Below are 20599 nucleotides of genomic sequence, written 5' to 3'. Positions count from 1 at the left end.
CAACCTTCGACGCTGCACTCAAGGGTGCATAGTAGGGGCCAGTGGTGTGTAGAAGGGATGATAATGATCTTCGTTAGAGTTATTGGACGTCTGAACACCGAACCACTTATTGTTTTGAGCAGTGGTGCAAATACTAAGGAATGCTCAAAACTTATCCTCAGTCACGCTTGCCTCATTATACGAATGGATTAAATAATTCTCAATGTAGTACACTTATTATATAAATTGTCTACATAAGTCTAGCTTGAATTAATATATTCATCTGATTGTTTGATCTCTATATATCCATAACTAAGAGTAAAGTTCACGCTATAGTTTTAAAGTTAGGAGTTTGCGTAAATTATATTTTTAACCTGCGCCATTAAGGCTTAAAAGCTTCTGAAACATAACGTAATGTGTTTTTACCGCGAGCGGTTAAATATATACAGAATGCAATTTTTTATTTAAAATTTTATACACACACGCTCTTTATAATACGATTTAAGTGGAATTACTTTAGAAACCCGACCTTATTTCACAAAATTGTTTTCATATATTTCTTGCAAGCACACCTTCAGTAATGAAGAATACGAAGAAGAAGATATTTCTTGACTATACTACTTACTTTTTATACACCCGTAGCAACAAACTAGAACATCGAGCAAGCAAAAATGTCTGGCTTCTAAACGTCAAAGTTGTAACGCCCAATAAAACTTTCCTACGGACCCAAAGCGAGAAATGAGTTCAAGTTAAACGAAACTTGACTTCTTAGAGATGGCGGGGGAATGTAATTTAGCGCGGTTCGTTTATCAAGTATCTCTCAATCCTATTTGCGTAATAAGATCACTTCTAGCCACCTTACAAATTGAATGAATTGAATATCTTTTCGAGGTTAACTAATTACCAAAATATAACAGAGGGTCGGCACGAATATTCGTGAGAACGTTTCCGTAACATCATCGATAAAATTTGTATTAAAATTTTTGCTACGTACGTAAAGATCATCGATAAATTTAATATAAATCTTACAAATATTGTAAATGCGAATGTTTAGTTAAATGTTAGAAGGTATCTCAAGAACAGCTGAACGGATTTCGATGACATTTGGGGTAAATATAGAACATAGTCTGAAAGAACACATAGACTATTAATTATTTTTTAATTCCATGCGAACGGAGTCGCGGGCGACTAGTGAGAGTCTTTAAAAATGTATTAAGTGAAATATCATACAAAAACAACGTAAATATGGCATTAAATATGTATATGTTTAATCATACAGAGGGGGTGAGGGTGAAGCCACGTCAATACCAGGGGGGGCGGTGTCTAGACACGCGGCATTTGAGCTGGGACCTAGGAAGATTAGCCGCGACCCAACTTGTCACCGCCACTGACTTTAGCCGCGCAAATGCAACTTTAATCTACTTCATCGACAGCGTTTAACAAAAACATATTTTCAGCCGTACTCACAGTCGTTTATTGGTCACTAAAGGAGACTAAGAGTGCGGTCGTTAAAAGTAGAAAAAAGTTAATAAAAATTCAAGACATTTTCATTTTGAGTTAGTTTAAAATCTTGGTAATATGATACCAGCAGTTTCTCGCAATTTTATCCACGCCGAATTAAAACAAATCTAGTAATAATTATAATCTATGTTACCCCGGGATAGCTTCCCAACAGTGAAATAATTTCAACAAATCGTTCAGAAGTTTCGGAACCTTTTCAATGTAATCAAACAAAATTTCCTCTTTATAATATTAGTATAGATTTGTACCTTAAATTAAGTAACAGCTTCTTCTAAGCATAATCAACGACATCATTGAAATCCATTGGACAGTTCTAAAGACTGCAGTGTAAAAGCACAAAGGCAATTCTTTTTAATTAATAAAATTTACAAGAGTATCGTAGAATTATTCAATTATAATCGTATCGTAGGGCAATGCATCTCAATTATTCAGTTATTAAGTTAGATGTAACAATGTTAGCGCGGGCCGGCGACACGCTTGCGACGACGAGCGACTCGAAAATTAATTGCATACCCATCCAATTTGCAATTAGTTGCAGTAAATAAAATGTTTACGATAGATTCTACGCCTTTCTTATTTGAATGCCTTTATCCTTTATATTATAAAAACTATATTCTGAAACGTAGGATTTTAGGTCAATTTTAATGAGACTTTTTAACGAGGTAACGCTGATTAATATGAAATTTAATCTGGTTCTGATTTCCCAATAATCCTTACATAGGCAAAAATAATATTTTGACACGTAATAAGTACATTTTGAGGTTAAAAGTTGATGGTAAACGATGATAATTTACGTTTTGACGAAGTAAAATAACTAATCATCACTTTCTGACACCAAAATCTACGTTTAAAACATATTGTTATCTCTGTTTTGTCAAAGATAATGACAGAGATAACGATATGTTTTAAACGGAGATGGCGAAATCAGAAACTCACGGTAATACGCTCTTAATAGTATTGAAAATTATCATTAAAGAAAAACTTGTTTCGTTTTTCAAAGGACACATTTTTGTATTTGACTCAAAATACGTTACAAAATCACAGCGACAATTTAACCAGACCTTAATTGGTGTAACATGAAAGCTTCTTATAATTAATAGGGCTGTCAATTTTCAAAACGATTATAACGCGTTAGGGTTGTCCAATTTGCGTCACCACTGTCAGTAGTTATCAATGTAATAAAATTAAGTCGGTCAGACGCCAGTCTAGACGAAAAGGCCTTGGATTGTCAGATGACGTTAAGAAGCGACATATTTCAAGGCTCACGAATAACTTTCCAATAGCTATGTCAGTTACATAAACCGTTCTAAATTCATCGAGATATTTGGTCCAGATTGTAGTTTGCTTGTCAATATTCATTATTGAATTTATTTAGAATAAAGCGGTTCTTAATTTTTTACTTGGTGATTTGGTTAATCTTTGTTGTAATGACTTTATGTTAATTTTTTTTGTTGCATAACATAGTTCAGAGTCACATCATCATCATCATAGGCCTCTCCCATGGCACGCCACTGAGCACGATCCACGTCCACTCTCATCCAGCTCTTGCCAGCGTTAATTAGAGCAAACCCGGCCAAAATGGCAAGTCAACACAGACCACGGCCCCCAGTTCCCGGCCGCTTTACTATTCAGAGTCACACCTAAATTAAATTATATAAATACAGAGCAGTGTAGTATACAGACATGTCATATGAATTGAACTTGTTCTATGTAATTTGGTTTATATTAAAGGGATACATTATTCTTTCCTGAAAATAGTACCTAAAATTTCATACAAATCTAAGAACTGCTGATATTTATTAAAAATTTTAACATCCTTCATTCTGCAAATCCCAGCCAGTATTTACACCTTCACAAAGGCGAAGTGAGTCAGCGAGCCGTTTCATTGTTTCTGCATAAACGATCAGTCGAACCGTTGTCGACGGCTAATAAAAGAAAGAACTAGGATTTCAGAAAAAGCATTAATCTTACAAAACGAGTTAACCTCCTGCTCTAATTATACAATGATTTGATTCGAGCCTTCAGAATAAAAATCCTAGTAAACGTATAATACATATAGCTAATTGATTTTGTTTAGTTTTTAATGTATTTATTACTTGCTACTTGTCTAAACCAATCTGACTAATATTATAAATGCAAAAGTTTAGATGGTAGGATGGATGTTTGTTAGAACCTATCTCCGGAATGGCTCAATTAATCTTGATGAATTTTGGCACAGATATAGAAGATAGTCTGGAAGAACACATAGGCTACTTCTTCTTCTTCTTGAGGTGCCTCTCCGACTAACGAAGGTTGGCGATCAGTATAGGCTACTTATTAAGTTTTAAATTTCGCGCGGACGGAGTCGCGGGACTACAGCTAGTATTATAATTTAACTAATTGTTCGTTAATTAATAATTATAAAACACGTGAATAGATTTTAAAATTCCTTTTAGTAATAGAAAGCACTTCCAAATAACTACACAAGTTGAGACGCGATACAAGTTAGTAGTCTGTTTGTTTATAATTTATTGTAGGTACTAAAATATATGATGTTGACCCGGTTATTAGAATTGAGTAGGCAGAAACAATATGTGCTATTATGTTCAGGCACAGGCCGCGTAACATTCGCAAGAAATAAAAACGGTCATATTTCTCATTCAATGAACTAAGTCGGCACCGAATGGTACGGGAATAGACTGCCTTAAACAATTTATAACCTTTAATATCGTTTTAATGTAATTAATAGCTCGTTCATTGTTTTTTATTTATTGTTATAAAACACGTATTATAACCAAGTTATGTAAGAAAATGCCTTTATCAATCTTTTTACTACTTATTTTTCACTTACTTATCATAGTGTGCATATTTGTACATGGAATTATACACTGTTTTCTCAAAGAACTTTTCTAGCAATAAATATTATGATGTGACAAAAATAGACATGAATAATGATACATATATAAGCAAATTGCTATATTCATGAACATTTTATTCCTACTAAAGACTTGCGATAAAATTATTTCAAAAATCTTGGAAAATCTTATTTCCAATGTAATAAATGTATCACATTTCGTTTTATGTTTTTAAAATATCATATTGCATTTATACAAACTCAATTTTGCGTCATATATTTATAAAATGTATATTAGATTGTAGAAATCTCTAACAGAGAAACGCTGGTAAATAAACTTAAAAACAATAATGGCATTTGTCTTGCTGTCTACAGATGAATCCTTTTTCTAATTTCCTCATTTTAGTTTGTACAGTAAAATATTAAATTGAAAAAGTTTCAAATATAAACATCATCATCATCAGCTCACTATACGTCCCCACCAAGGGGCTCGGAGCCTACCCTAAGTTTAGGGTGATTAGGCCATAGTCAACCACGCTGGCCAAGTGCGTGTTGGTTGACTTCACTCATATCTTTGAATTTCTTCTCAGATATGTGCAGGTTGCATCACGATGTTTTCCTCCACCGCAAGATGGTCGGATAAATGTACATATGTAAAGCGAAAAACACATTAGTACATGGCTGGATTCGAACCCAGGACCTGCAGATTGCTTGACCCCTGAGCCACGGACGCTCTCAATATGAATATGAACATAATATCTGTAAAATAATACACATACTTGTGTAACTTAAATGTAACGGAAGACTCTTTACTCACTTGTCACGTTCTCGCACTTAAAACTTTATATTCACATTGGACTTTATACGACACGAAATGTTCTTATGAAGCTTTTAAATCTTATAAAAGTTTGACGTCACCTTTGTAACGAGTATACAGTTGGAGAATTAAATTTGGTTCCCACTGGCACAAGTATTCACTATAGACCGACAAGGATATGTCAAACTAAATTATGATAACTCAATAACGCCATCTTGCCAATGTCATAAATATAACACCAGGTCCTTTTTGAACTTTAGTTGTCCTGTCGATTTTTTTCTTTGATGCAATTTTCTATGCTCGTGTAGGTTTTAAATATTTTCGGAGAGAACTAACCGCGATGGAATTTCTTACAGGGTAAGATAAGTTTGGCTATAATTGCACTATGAACATTAAAATTTAATTTTTCAAAAAAGGGTATGAAATAAACGTTCGTAACTTGTACATTTGATTGAGAAGTTGAATGCCGGTTGGAATTTTTATTAAATTTAGGTCAATTAGCCCGACTACAACTCAACCATTGCCTACAAATAGGCGTTTTATTAAAAACTACCGGAGTGAATTAATAACTGGGTCAGTTCAATGATTCTACGCCAGACGGAAGCATAGGCCTACCATTGTTCAATCTCGAGTCCGATATTTTCTACATTTATATTTAGGCCACTGTATTTTGTAATAAATGTAATTCTAACTAACAATAGTAGTAAAATGTTGCGTAATTTAAAATTAAATAGAGATAAACGATGAGAACAAAGTTCCATTAAACGTAATCCACACAATTTTACCTTATTTCGAAACTTGCCAACGCCCACTACTCCGTCAGCGTGAATTTAAAAAAATAATAATTTGTAGCCTATGTGCTCTTCCAGACTATATTCTATATCTTTGCTAAATTTCATCGAGATTCGTTCAGCCGTCCTGGAGATACCTTCAAACAAACATCCAACAAAAGTATTCACATTTATAATATTAGTAAGATAGTAAAATTACATTTGTAAAAGAGAGTATAGGGTGTTTTAGTTATAAACATCCAACTCTTTTACTTTACATTTTAACTTTTACAAAAATAACTTAGTAGGCGTTTATTTTTACTACTGAACTGAAAAGGTATAAACAAGATTGTTTGTTTAAATGTCTCATCGTACAACGAGATAAAACGTTACGTGTACAAGTAAAAAACCTGAATATGTATCTACTTTTAAGCATCGCTTTGAGTATTACGTTTTCGCCAATCTCCAACATTCTACCGGAAAATCCTTTGACGTCGCAGGACATTACGTGAATTCAACTTTACTGCGCAGTAAACAGAGTTGATTTTGATCTTTTCTCAGAGAGGCTCATTAGGCCGCCTACAAGCGTCGGCTCCAGACAGCCACGCCCACTTAAGGTCTCTCGTGCTTCAATAGATTTAATGATACGAAAATCGTTGATTTACTTCTAACTGATTTAATTCAGGCAATTAATGGAAGACCACAATTGATATATCACAAGGAGTTTTGTAGCATAATTAAGAGTAGATGGACATCTAATCGATAGAATTTCGAATGGCAAAGTCTTTTATCACTCGCTCTACTAGGTTAGTGATAAAGGACTTTATCACTTCACTTATTTTATAATCACACATTCTTTTATATTTGTATACTAAGAGATTATTTGCATTTTGAAGATAGACGAATCTTTTTAACAAATTGATGATGAAGATTCTAACCTAAATAAATACACGAGAATTTAGAAACATACTCTAAAAGAAATGACTATCAAATAAAATACGTGTCGATTTTTTCTTTCCTTATAAAAATACTTATAATAAGCAACAATAAATTCAGAATAATTTTTATCTTAAACGCTAAATATTATAAATTAATAAAAAAGCTTAAGAAGCTTAATGTTGGCAAAAGAAGCCGCATAGCGTCATAAATCTTGAAAAGGAGCAAAATGTTCCCTCTTAGCGCAGCAAGGAACATGCTCGTCTCATTCTATTATAACAGGACTTTCCCTCCCCTTCCTACGTCTACGTCTCTTGCTTCTAATAAGAAGCGTTGAGATCTAAAAATTTTGTGCCAACTCGATGTCTACAGAGCTCTAGAGTATACGAAGAACGGAGCTTAAAACTGGGACGTTAAAACATTATTGATGGAATCACAAATATCGACCCTATCGCTAAAGCAATAAGATAGCGAACGGAATAAGAACGATTGCAAACTGTTCACGCTGAAACGCCAAATGGTGTTGTTGATAGAATTTTTGCGATTCCTCGTTTCAAAGTGCTTTTGAAGTCGATTGTAACCTGAATTTTAAAAGGAAATAATAGATCAAAGAGAAAACCGATATTATTTCAAGGAATAAGTACTATTCTATAGAAAATAATTATCTCTTTAGACATATTATATCATATTTTGTACATATAATATATTAAAATATGAGTATAATTTCTGAGACCTGACCCTAATACTAAACAAATTATACTTACAAATTTCAGCCCTACTATGCTATGCTCATATAAAAAAATAATCGTAGCATGTTCTACGGCGTAACACGTATTCAATGTAGACATGTATGTATATAATCGCTTCTTATATATTTAAAGAACACCTAATTACTTTTTAATGCTTCATATATTTCCATGATTAATATCATTCGAAATGTTACAATAAACTATTCATTGGAATTCAAAAATCAATGTCGATATCTAATTTCTAGATCAGTTATTTGTTGTAACAACGCTGCGGAAGACTTTGCAATTATAACTCCATTTTCGTTGTTGAATATGAAAATGTTTTGTGACTTTTAAAAATCACTTATGTTGTATTGAAACAGTATTTTTCATTCACTTTGGTTAAAAATATTTTAAAATTAATTTTTAATAAAATTTGTTAAATATTTGACAAGAAAATTAGGTGTACAATTATAGCTTTGTATTCCTATTCCATAATTACACCGAGACTATTATAATAATTACCCTATAATTACCTAATTAACAAAATAATACTCGGTTGATGGTAGTAATTTAAAATTAAATTACCAAATGTAATGTCTTAAATATAAGATTTTAATTCTACATTAAAGAAAATAATTTTATGTATGTACGATACTAAAAATTATTAAGATTAAAGAATTTAAACAAATAAACCTAATTACAATAAATCCAGAATTACATAAGTTATGATTAAAGATAACGCGGCGACAATGACGACGATGGAAAAGAAATTCGTGCTACGGGCAACTCGTAGCAACATCATAGACCCGTATCTATAGAGTCACGTATCTACGGCGTAGAGTCTACGCCGTAGATACGTGATTATGTCGTCTTAAACCAAAATTAAAGACAATTTAAAAACATGTTGACAACTCTTACTTGTATTACTTAAAGATTTCAAAAACAACAATACCTAAGAGACAAAAAGATATTAAGAAAATTAAATCAATGAAAAAATTAAAAGCTAAACATTTTATCATATTATTCATCATTTACTTACACATTTCAATGTTCGTAAGTATATCAATGAGCATGTGTTGGACGTTCTTTATCGCATATTCACTAAATAGGTATTGAGAGGAACGTTTATTGCGATGACGTCACATATGACATCAGCAGTGGGCGGATAGCAGTTGAAGCCTTTTAATGCATTAATGCATTACGTAGGCGAGAGATAAATTTATTGAAACAAAAGATAACAAAATAAAATAATGTTGCCATCATAAAACAAACTCGAATAAATATTATTAAAACAGAAGTTTTTATAAATATTAACTTTGGAGAATGAGATTTCATTCTCCAAAGATGCCAAAAACTATTTTGTAGATTAAAAAAATCATTACCAAAAGCTCTATTATATGTCAGGAACATACATTGGCTATAAGATACCTATTTCTATTTTAATCTGATCGAACATATGATTTGGATTTGCACTAATTTTAAAAACTTTACAATATGTGATGTAGTTAAAAAAGTTTAAATTTTCAACAAATTTTGCAAAGACAACGTTCGATTTTAATATGAAAAATGTTAAATTAGCAAATCGGAGCAAGGGCTTATTTGAATTATTACAATGGCATTATTCAAATTATAGTCACTAAAGAGCTGGTTCATCTGACGAACGATTAATTGTTAAGTTTAATTAATGAAACTTTAAATAGGTTAAGCTGCCGCTTAACTATGTTTGTCAAGAATACTTCCTAAATTCTCTTAAAATATCTTTTAACAAAAATATGTAAGGGTTATTTGAAATCTAAAAAAAACTATTTGACAAAATTCAACACCTTATCAATAAATCAAAATTAAAAAGCATCTCTAAGAAAAGCTTTATATTGCTGTACTATATTATTATAGTATAGTATATTTAGTAAGTTCAAGTCAAGAAAATGAGTAAGCACACGAAACGTAATTCAAACTCTATTATTACATATCCTCAAACAAACAAAGTCAAGTCAAACTTGAACCAGATATTAGCGGCTAGAAGTTCCTCATATAAGTGCTACATTTGTCAAGTTGTCGCCTTAACAAATGTTACTTAGTAACTCGTGCAGTCGAGGGCTGTGATTATTTAGATTTCAACCCCGCCCCGTCCGTGGCCTCAAGTTCACCGAAGTCAGGGGCCAGTGTAGCTAGTTTTTATTTAATATAACTTTATAATTGGCCATCAAAACCTGATCGTTCAAATTTCACCATATATTTAAGGCTATCGTGCTAACTTTAACTCACTTATATGTGTAAAAATCTTAGTAACTTTATTAACATACTATGTTGGTAAAAAACCTGTCATCATAAAGATAGTATTTTCAAGATTTATGAGTAACAAAATGGAATGATCTTCTCTAAAAAGTCTTATGCACTCTTTTAGGAAAGGAAATGAGTCTTCCGTAGCAGTACCGCTGAGAGAAAAGCTCTGAGACACTTGCTAACAAATCTTAGTCACATTTTCTTATTTTCTTACATTCAGCCTTAGACTGTCTTTTTTATTACTTTCCAGATAGCATACATTTTCTCCTATTTACAAGTTGTGACGCGAAGCGAGACATATAGATATGTCGTATAGAGACTAAACGAAATACGGCTTGCTTATAGATATGATTGTCGTGTTGGACATCGCTAACGGGTTAAAATGAACATAGCGTTTCACACGCGTCTTATAGTATGTATAGTACATGTAGTATAGTATACATATAATATACATTTAGTATATAGTGTATTTCCACCACGCTAAGTTACACTAACTAAATTAATGAAATGTTTACCGTCGTATAGGTTTGAAGATGCCTATCTTTGTAGCGAGATAAATAAGCAATCTTCTTTTAAAATCTACAACTAAATATTATTTAACCGTGGGCATCAACTGCTAAAAGATCTTGAAACATATTGACTGTTTTATTTAGTCAAAAATAATGTTCTAAAACTGTACCAAATGGCATCGAGATGGCAGCCGTTCTGGAAATATCATCTAACATCCATCTGTATATCCAAACATTCCTATTTATAATATAAGTAAGATAATAAGGATGACAATGTATTATTGTACAGATATTTCAACATTAAATATCAAAGTTTAGGAAAAGAATATATGAATGTATAAATGAGGTTAAAGTGGAATATTTGAAAAGGTCAGTTTATTTATATACGAGTGACTTTCGATTTTGTTCTATCGTCCCACGATATTACGATAGATCTGGAAGTTTAACTATCCGTTAATTATTCTACTTCGACTATGTGACCTAGATTTCATTATTAACCTGTACTATTACTATATTTCTTTAACCTTTCTGATAGTATAAAAAATTTATTTACCGTCTGACTTTAAAGACATGTAGGGTTATCTTCCAAATATGTTTCTTAAGACTACATTCTACATCTGTGGCAAACTTCATGAAGTTCCGTTCAGCCGTTCTGGGTACCTTCTAACATTCATCTATTGATCCATCCAAACTTTCGCACCAAATAATTACCATTCACAATTACAGGCGCCTGGCTTACATTTCGACCTTCAAAAAATATGTTACAAAATTTCTTTGGTGATGTTCAATATTAGTGATTTGCAACTCACAACTTAATGATTGTGTAGTGATCGATATCTCGTAAAAATTAAAATAACTGATTCTTTTTTTCCCAACCTAATACTACGTCAGATGGCAACGCGAACGAAATGTACCTATACCTTCAAATGAGGTAGTTGGACAAAATGCATGTTAGGCGAATAGCTACCGTTTCAATATTATCATTATTGATTAGTGATGTCACCATTTGATTCAGATGTCAATATTGTATAAAATTTATAAAAAGTTGTTGGCGTTGTTTGAAAATTAATTCACGCTCCTCAGTGTCGAAAGCTGTTCACTCACCTACTCGGCCATTGTAACTCGAGTGACCTAAATAATTGACAAGCCAAAGTATGTCAACTTATAACCTATTACATCATTTAAATTCAAAGATTTTTCCATGTTATCAGCGGCGCCAAGCGTCCTTTAAGATCGTTCACAACATGTAATATGCATTTTAAAGGCGGTCCACTCTTGGCGCACGTTAAAACGTCCACAAGATGGCGAGTGATGCTTCAGGAGCGATAAAGAGCGCAGTTAACCTAACCGCTTTGTGCGCTCCTCATTCTAATATATATACATTTTAATGACTTAAATTACGATCAAAAAACGATGCTTAACATAATGTCCATACTAGTAAACATATTCAATAATTAATATTCAAGGAAAATTTGAGTACCTTACAAATATCTTAATTGGTAATTTTCTAGGGGTTTCTCTATAAATTGGAGATGAAAAAAACATTAACCGTTCGTTTATGAGATTATACCGTGTTACCTAAAACGTATACATCTAAAGAACTTCAATCAAAAGCTTCATAAAGCACTAAGATAGTTTAATAACATGTTAATTACAGATTTTTCAATACTTTTACGTAAAAATGGATGATTCTCTTTGAGATTTAAGTTACCAGGACAACTAAAGAGGCTAGGAGTTAGGGTGGTAGCGCGCGGGGTCGTCGAACGGCGTCGGCGTCGCGTCCGGGCCGGGAGGGGCGCCGGTTTCGGCGCGCGCTATCGATCGGATCGCATACCTTCCTGCGGCCGCAGCAGAGCATCCTCCGAGCGCGCGACTGTCCGCCCGGCGAAGTCTTCAACCTGGCTAGCTTGCGCCACTGCATGGGGACAGTTTAGCGCGGCGCCTGCGGACGCGGCCGCGGGGCCGGCTGCTCGCGCATCGCGCCGCCGCCGGACCTGGTACGCGGCCGGAGCGCGCGAGCCTTCCTCGCGGAGTGCCCGCGCCCGCCGCCCGCCGCCCGCGCGCCTGCGCCGGCCCGCCCTCGCGCTCGCGACACGACCCCCGATCTCACACCCCACACCCCACACGCCTCGCCTGCCCACTTACTCCTCGCGATTAATAATTCCGGCTACGCTGGCAGTGCGTATGTGGGTTAGTTTTTTGGCGATCGATGCGATTATTCGGTGCGAGCCGTTTCCGAGGTGCAACCGAGTCGGCAGACGGCCTATTAGTGGCCCGCGACATATATAAGGTCGATGTTTAGTGACGTACTCGCATTCGCGATTCTAACCCTTTAGCGAGCCTGTATCAATGGTCATTTAACTAACCTGAACAGGTGGTCACTTACAATAAACTGTTATTGTAGTAACGCCGGCTTACCGCTTGCGTAATTTTTCTATAAAGCTATTTTAACTCATTGACCAAGTCTCAGCATACACCAAGTTGATTGAAATCGTTATGAAAAAAATTGCTTGACGTAATTTTTCTTAGAATACCCTTTTTTTATTAAAAGTTCACGTTAAAATAACAAACAAAAAATTAAATAGGTTTACACAAAAATGTTACGTTTGATTTAAAAAATATTCCTAACAAGTTACTCCGCAGGTCGGTTTCCCTAACTTCCTCTAGCCACACAAAGGCCCGTCAAAACCGCACGAGGGTGGGTCACAAACTTTGCTTAGGTACCTACTTTAAGACTCCGTTACTGTAACGTGGCCGTAAATTAATGGAATTTCTACGAGCTTTCTGGCATCCAGCTTACATACTTAGCATACATAAATGTGTCGCGACCACCGTGGCAGCAATAAACAATCAAACAATACCAATGTTCTTCAAGGATATGGTCTATTAATTCATGAAATTTAAAAGATTAAATAGTAGTTGTTACATATTAGGCAACGTTACAAAAGTATTGTAACAGTTTTTCTATAAAAACTTCGCATGTATTTGATCCTCAATCTCACATCTCAATTGTACGTTTTTTTTTTTATTTAGGGCAACATTTGCAGTCTTAAAAATAACCGGTATTTTAAAAAAGTTTTAAAAACTTATTTTGTTTCTTATTCTGATTTGTCGTATACTATATATATTAAGGGTACTAAAAATTTACGTCTAATTGGCAAAGTAACAAAATCATGTTAAACATGTTGACGCAACGCTAATGTTTTCATAAAAGCGGATCGCGTGCTGATAACATTAACCATTGTGAAAATTGATCCACGCACACTCAGCGTAATACAAATCGAGATTTGAAAAACCTTTGGAGGTGAATGTCACAAAAGTGTTCACACGTGTATGCCCAGTCTGTGACCTGGAATAGCTAAGCTGAATGAAAGCAACGAAGAACCGTTAACAATGAAAAATCCATAACGTAAAATTAAATTTGACATACCGTACATTTTTCATAGAATGTAGAGTACATTATAGCGCGCGCTTTTTGCATTAATTATCAGCATTCTAACCTCGTGATATACTTCGACCTGATAACTTTTTTTTTACAGCTTTCTCATCCTTTTTAAATATCAAAGTGATAAAGCTAAAGATAATGTCGATAGGTAGCTTTCTGTGAGTAACTTTATGCGTGTAAGAAAAGTACATTTAAAAAGATAAGATTTTTATTCTTTAAGTATTAAAATATTATTCACATATACAATAATAAAATTATATACGAAATATTAGACTTACTCTACATATATACATGAAACAAAGTCGTCAGTCCCTAATTTCGAAATAGCGTGGTGTCCACCAGCCGAATTGATTAGGGCAATTTACTAAATTATTTTTTATTTTTGTTTCACCCTCAGGCGAGGACATGACGAATGCGTTTCATGCTAACACAGCATATAAAAAATATTCAATAACGTAACTTTACGATTAGGTAGGTTTTAGTAAAAAGGAACGATATTCCAGTCAACAAATCAGTTTTAATGCAAATGGCAATTTTCTAAACAGACCTTTTTTCATTCAATGTAGAGCTATAGAAGCAATCTTTGGGGCGGGCCTAAGTCAGGCAATGAGCGTAAAATGATTGAAAAGAAGAACGAAGCGATGGAACTGTTACTGTAAACTCAATTTTATAAGTTTAAAAAATATTATTTAATTTTGGTAAAAAAATTTATTGCTCTCTAAAAGCCTTCAATAATTTAGTTCTGATAAAGAAATTAGAGTCCGTCACTTTACAGGAACCATTATTACAATAAAAAAATTGTCATGACATTTATTGATATGTTACAGGGTTAAAATAATATTTTACAATTCACAATTAATATAACAAAAGCAATTACAATCTTCTGTTAACTAATTTTGCTACAGTTATTTAATTTACTTTTAAGATATTTTATTCTAATTAATTCATCAACTATAAACAATCGAAAATGGATTAGCAAGAGTCAATCAGGAATGGACAATGACTCGCTATAAGTTTGACTGTATTCTACAAATTAGTACACTTATTCAATCAAATCTCATTCTTATATTATTCCAAGAAGTTGTTAATGTGAATAATATTAATTATTCTTTCCTTTGCCGAAGCTGCTCCCATGGATCCTGCAGCATTGAAGGATGTAGATATGCATCAATGTTGTTCTTATTATCTCTTCCATAACTGCTATTGCTGTCACTCTGTGAATACAGTATATTATTGATAGATTTTTTATTATGAGTTCCAATACATAGGAAAAGAGTAAGATTTAGCAAAATCAATAAAATTAAGCGATTATACAAAAGCAAAGGCATCGTTAAAACCTTATAGCATTTAAATGTTGAATGTGAAAAAGTAGAGATTGAGAGAAGAATTACAGTCCGAGCTTTTAAACAATAGATGTAAAATAATATATGTTATAAATATAATGGCTTTTATACCGTATAGCTATTTCTTGAAGAATTGTTGCCCCAACGATTGTTATAATGACCACGTCGCCTTTGAAAATTTTGCTGCCTATTATTTTGAAATGTGTTTTGATTTCTTCCCTGCCATCGGTCTTGTACAGGCGTACTTTGATTTAAAGGAATAAAGTCGTCAGACATTTTAACTTTTTCTTGCTTTACTTGAGTGACCTTTGATAAATAACTTTTAAATGTATTAACAATTTAAACAAGCAATTTAAGCAAAACTACTGGCGCCAATATCATATATCATATCGTGTTCTGTTACAACTTCGGGCTAATATAGATTTGCTTTTCACGGAAACTTAAATTCATATTTACTTAAATTATAATAGTCTTGTACTTATTATTATTTTTTTAGAAATAAATTAACATAAATATGTCAGGGTTTATCTTGATATATTGACAGCCGTCAGCAGTTGGCAGTATCCGTTTTCAATTGTCAATTTTCGTGTGTCAATGTCCGGTTTTTTTTTAATTTTATGACCTGGTAACATAGACCTTCAGGTCATATCTTGTTTTGGAAGATCAAGCTCTAACTTAAATAAAATGTTCGGTTATTCCTTATCGATGATTATTGTCCATTTGACAATTTTATTAGTTTTTAAGTAAATATAACGCCAACTTTGCTTTTTTGGTGCACTTTCAGTGCATTTCCTTTAATATTCAGTCTGTAGATCATTCATTTTTAAATACTCTTTGCTTTAATCTATGTGCAATCTACATAACAACAGATTTGAGAATTTGAGAGGTTGAATGAGAGCTGTAGTACAATTTGTGTTTATTGTTTTTGGATAAAATTTTGCACTTTTTCTTGTATATCAGTGATGTCTTTAAGTGGTGTTGACTTTATATTTTAAACGTATCATCGTAATAATGTGGATTGCATCAAAAACACCTAAACTAGGTGTCGGTAAGTTTGACATATAGTTTTAATCAAAATTAATGTATCCTGATTACTATTACAGCGGAAATGTTAAGACATGTCTTGAATTTTTAATAAATAATATTTTAAAATGTTACTTCTCCTTATCTTCCGCCTATCGTCGAGATATACTAGGTTTCACGCTATACAAAAGTACAAAGGATTTTTTTTTAACAAAAGATCTTAACATTTCTGCAAGAAAACATTTGTATATTTAAATGTCTGCATTATGATTAAATGTTTGTGTTGAATACTATGTGGCATACTTTCACAATCTATTCATACAAGGCAACTTAAAAAAAATCAGTATTTTAGTTACAAGTTTTCAATAATTTCTTTATTTTGAACATTATATATTCTAAGAGATTTTCAATTCACTACCATTATGTTTAATATACATGTGGCAACTAATTTAAATAATCAATGGAAATACTTCTTGTTTTTAATTATACAAATATAAAGTCCCCTTAAATTATTTCAGTTAAAAAATTATATCATAGCTCATAATAACATCAATAAAAAAACAATTAAAAAATGTTATCTTGACAAACACACTAACATGTGACTATATAAGAAGCAAATGTTATAACAACTTGCAAACAGTTGAGAGTTTCTTGGAATAAATAAATTATACTTATAAATTACTAGCTATAATCCGCAACTCAGTTGGTATGGAATTAAAAAAAAGTTAATTAGTAGCCTATGTCTTCTTCCAGGCTATATTCTACATCTATGCTGAATTTCAACAATGTCCATGCTGCCATTCTGTAGATACTTTTAATAAAAATCTAAACATTCATATTTTTAATTACTCTATAATATTAGTAAGATATGTTTTTGTAAGACAATTTTTATTGAAACAATCGACTAAAATGTTACTTTTTAAAATTTACAATCAAAATAAACCTTTTCAGCTGTCTACAACTGGAAAGGAGATGTACGTTCCGGATTACCTTTGGAAATTGGAGAGACAGTGCAAATATTAGAAGAAAATGGAGGTAAGATTTTTATTAAGTTTACAATATTTTACATCGATACACCCACTAAAGTTAAAAATGCTGAAGTGAAGGATATTAGGTCTTCAGCACCTAACTTGGTAACCACCTGATTCATGCCACACTTCTGTAAGCATCTCAGACTCATACAAGCCACCACTTTTAATGTCTCCTTTCACAAACTTACTCAAGTCCATATAACTTCTAAACTTATGTTTGCTACTTTCAGGCTGGTATCGAGGCTTCAGTACAACAAACAGATCAGCATGGGGCATATTCCCGGCGTGTGTGGTATCAATTAGACCGTGTACGGTCAAAGGAACAGGCGCCACAGCGATTGCGGAGTTGAAAGATGATCCTCTGGTGCGGGAGATAGCAAGCGTCTTGAGGGATTGGGCACGTCTCTGGAAGAAGCTTTATGTGGTATGTATAAGAAATATATTTAATCTAATTCCAATAACAATAGTAGGTAAGGAATATATTATTTTTTTAAGAGTTAACAACTCTGTTTTTACATAATCTATGTGCATACCTTTCCTAAAAAAGTATCTATTGACCATTTATAGAGTTATTCATGTCCTTATAAGTATGTATTTTCTTGTGTTTATATGTTAAGACCAATCTTACTTCTTAATAATATTATAAATGCGAATGTTTGAATGGATGGATAGCTGTTTGTTAGAAGGTATGTGCAGAACAGATGCATGGATTTAGCTGAAATTTGGCATACATGTAGAATATAGCTTGGAAGAACACATAAGCTACTTTTATACATAGGTTCTTTTTTATTTCGCGCGGATGGAGTCACGGTCGACAGCTAGTGTGATGTAAAGTTCAAAGCTTAGAGAGTTCTATATTTTTGGCTTTATACCATTATAAGAATGCAATTGCAAATATTAAATGTGCAATAATTTTGCGCTTGCGCATATTTGCTATACATCAGGGGCCGGAACCGAATATGATTTGTGTTCCATTGCTATCACGTCGTTGAACATGGTCAAAGTCCGCAGTCCGGAAGCGACGGACGCGCGGGACATATTTATTATATCGCGTAATTGTACGCGGACATATATGGATCCCTTCTTATTGCCCTCCCATATGAAAACTTTATGGAGAACATTGACTGTTGTGTTGGAAAATTTGTTTTCAATTTTTACCGTGGGTTTCCATTGGCGCAACATTCATATAACATGACAGATATAATGTTAAATACATTTAAGTAACAACAAAATAAAAATAGTGATTGTTCTAGACATTATTTTCGTTATAATTTTGAACTTTCGGTCATCTTTAAGCCTGTGCAGTAAATGTTGATGTTATCTTATTGTAATTTCGCTTCAAACGTATCATATCTTTGAGTGACGCAATTGTTGCACAGACGTTAACTATTGTCTTGTTATTTGCTTATTGTTGTTTATCCTATCATGTTGGTATTTTCTGACCTCATTGTATGAAGATCTAATAACATGATTAAATAAACAATATGCATATTCGGATTCTATACAGAATAAGATGTCACCTTTGACTCCGTTCGTTCGGAATTAAATAAAAACTGAAGCAAATGCGTATGTGTTTTTTTAAGGCTACGTTCTACATCTTTCAGCGAGATTCATGCAACCGTTTTAGAGAAACCTTCTAACAAACATCCATCCTTTTGCATGTATAATATTAGTAAGATGAATGGATATCATTTGTTACTTATCACCTTCTCAAATAGTTTTATTCTGCTTTAATATGTTTACGCCTCAATTTGTATAGTTTTGCGGTTGATTTGTGGTCTTAACATGATATCTGGAGTGGGAATAGGCCGCGTTTACACCAATATTTTTTTAAATAGTCGGCTGCATTGATTTTAAGTCTTCAAATGTCTTAAAAAAAACTTATATTTTCAAACTATAGTTTTGGGCAAATATTAATGGAATCTTACTATCGTACTAATATTACCAATGCGAATGTTAAGATGGATGGATGTTTGTTTGAAGGCATCTCCAGAACGGCTGCATGGATCTGGCTGAAATTTGGCTTAGATGTAGATCATAATCTGGAAGAACGCATACATAACTTATTTTTTTTTTTAAATTCCGCGTGGACAAAGTCGCGGGCAACAGCTAGTCTATTATAAATTTCATCTCATCTGCAACTAAATGGCTAGTTTTCTTGTAGTTATGTTCTTATTCAAGAAATATAGAGCTTTAATTATTTAAATTCAATTAGTTAATGACACAATTCAACCAAACTTTACCGCTTTATTAGTATAGAAAAGTTTATACGTGAAGAAATGAAATATTCATTAGTGTAGACACCTCTTTACATGTTCTATTGTCTTCAATTGTGTTATAGATAAGTGAGAATTGTAAACTAGTCATTGGTTTAAGTTATTGTTTGTCCGAATGTCTGTTCTCGTTACTAATGATTATACAAATAAGATAATTACCGATGCTATTTGTCTGGTCCAAGATTTTTTTAAGTATGACGTAAGTTCAAACTAATTAAAGGTAATTCCGCTTTATACCTTGAAATTATTTTGTTGAGAGGTTTGTCTTCAATTTTGTAACGATATTTTTCTAGTTTAAATAACCAAGCTTTTACTGTCTCCTGCAATTTTTTTATTTTAGTATCCATTCCTTTTAGCTACGAAACATAGATAAGAAGAAAAGAAAGAAAGAAAGATTTACTTTGGTGACCCTTAGTGTGTAGTCAATCATACTTTTTTTATATTATAAGGCTGCAAACAAATAACCGGCCACCTGTATTCATCAATTGACATCAGCAATTGCAGATGCGTTGCCTGCCTTTAATCGATCGAAGGGACGCACAGAATGAAAAAAAATTCCCTATGTTTTTAGGCTCCTAGTTTTTTTTTTATAATTTGCTTTTTATTAATAGTCGTGTAACTTCCAGGAGCGAGAAACGTACAGATTTAGTGCGGTGGCAAAGGTGATGCGAGAGTTATTAGGTGGACGACGTGCTCTCCTCGCCGGCACGCTCACGCAGGACCAAACGCGTGCGCTGCGGTTGAAGCTCGTTGCCAAACTGGACTGGGGAAATAGGTGAGTTATTTTTTCTTGCTAAATTGATTTGATTTAATGTTAACACTGATGGATTGGGAAATGACAGCTTTTGCTTCGTTCCCACATGCTTAAACGCGGCTGTTGGTGTTACGTGACAGTTACCTTTATCTATGTTATTAGTTTGAATCCACACCACTGCTACCATCAGCGCAAAAATGCATAATCAAATTGGAGCAAAAAAGTACGTCTTATAGCCAGTCTATTTATAGAGGCCATGTTGAAGATTTTTCAGACTTTATAGTCACGTGAGGAGACGATTATTGATGTAAAGTAAATCGCTATATCTATATTTACTTATTCGCTGGT

At 33.3% G+C, this 20599-nt stretch overlaps 2 protein-coding genes across 2 annotated transcripts in view; one reads left to right on the top strand and one right to left on the bottom strand.

Annotated features, from left to right (window-relative positions):
- Window positions 1–12300, bottom strand: part of RhoGAP100F (Rho GTPase activating protein at 100F) — a 31407-nt gene extending 19107 nt beyond the window's left edge. Inside the window, exon 1 of the mRNA XM_013322854.1 lies at window positions 12214–12300. Coding sequence (XP_013178308.1) covers window positions 12214–12300 — 87 coding nt within the window. The remainder of the gene's footprint in view (window positions 1–12213) is intronic.
- A 3748-nt stretch (window positions 12301–16048) lies between these two features.
- Window positions 16049–20599, top strand: part of spg (dedicator of cytokinesis spg) — a 41133-nt gene continuing 36582 nt past the window's right edge. Inside the window, exons 1-4 of the mRNA XM_013322505.1 lie at window positions 16049–16215; window positions 17142–17225; window positions 17452–17645; window positions 20124–20272. Coding sequence (XP_013177959.1) covers window positions 16179–16215; window positions 17142–17225; window positions 17452–17645; window positions 20124–20272 — 464 coding nt within the window. The 5' untranslated portion in view covers window positions 16049–16178. The remainder of the gene's footprint in view (window positions 16216–17141; window positions 17226–17451; window positions 17646–20123; window positions 20273–20599) is intronic.

Source organism: Papilio xuthus, unplaced genomic scaffold, assembly GCF_000836235.2.
Source record: "Papilio xuthus unplaced genomic scaffold, Pxut_1.1 DF825928.1, whole genome shotgun sequence".
Lineage (NCBI taxonomy): Eukaryota > Metazoa > Arthropoda > Insecta > Lepidoptera > Papilionidae > Papilio > Papilio xuthus.
The sequence above is the reverse complement of the archived record's forward strand: the minus strand, read 5'-3'. Positions and strand labels throughout refer to the sequence as shown.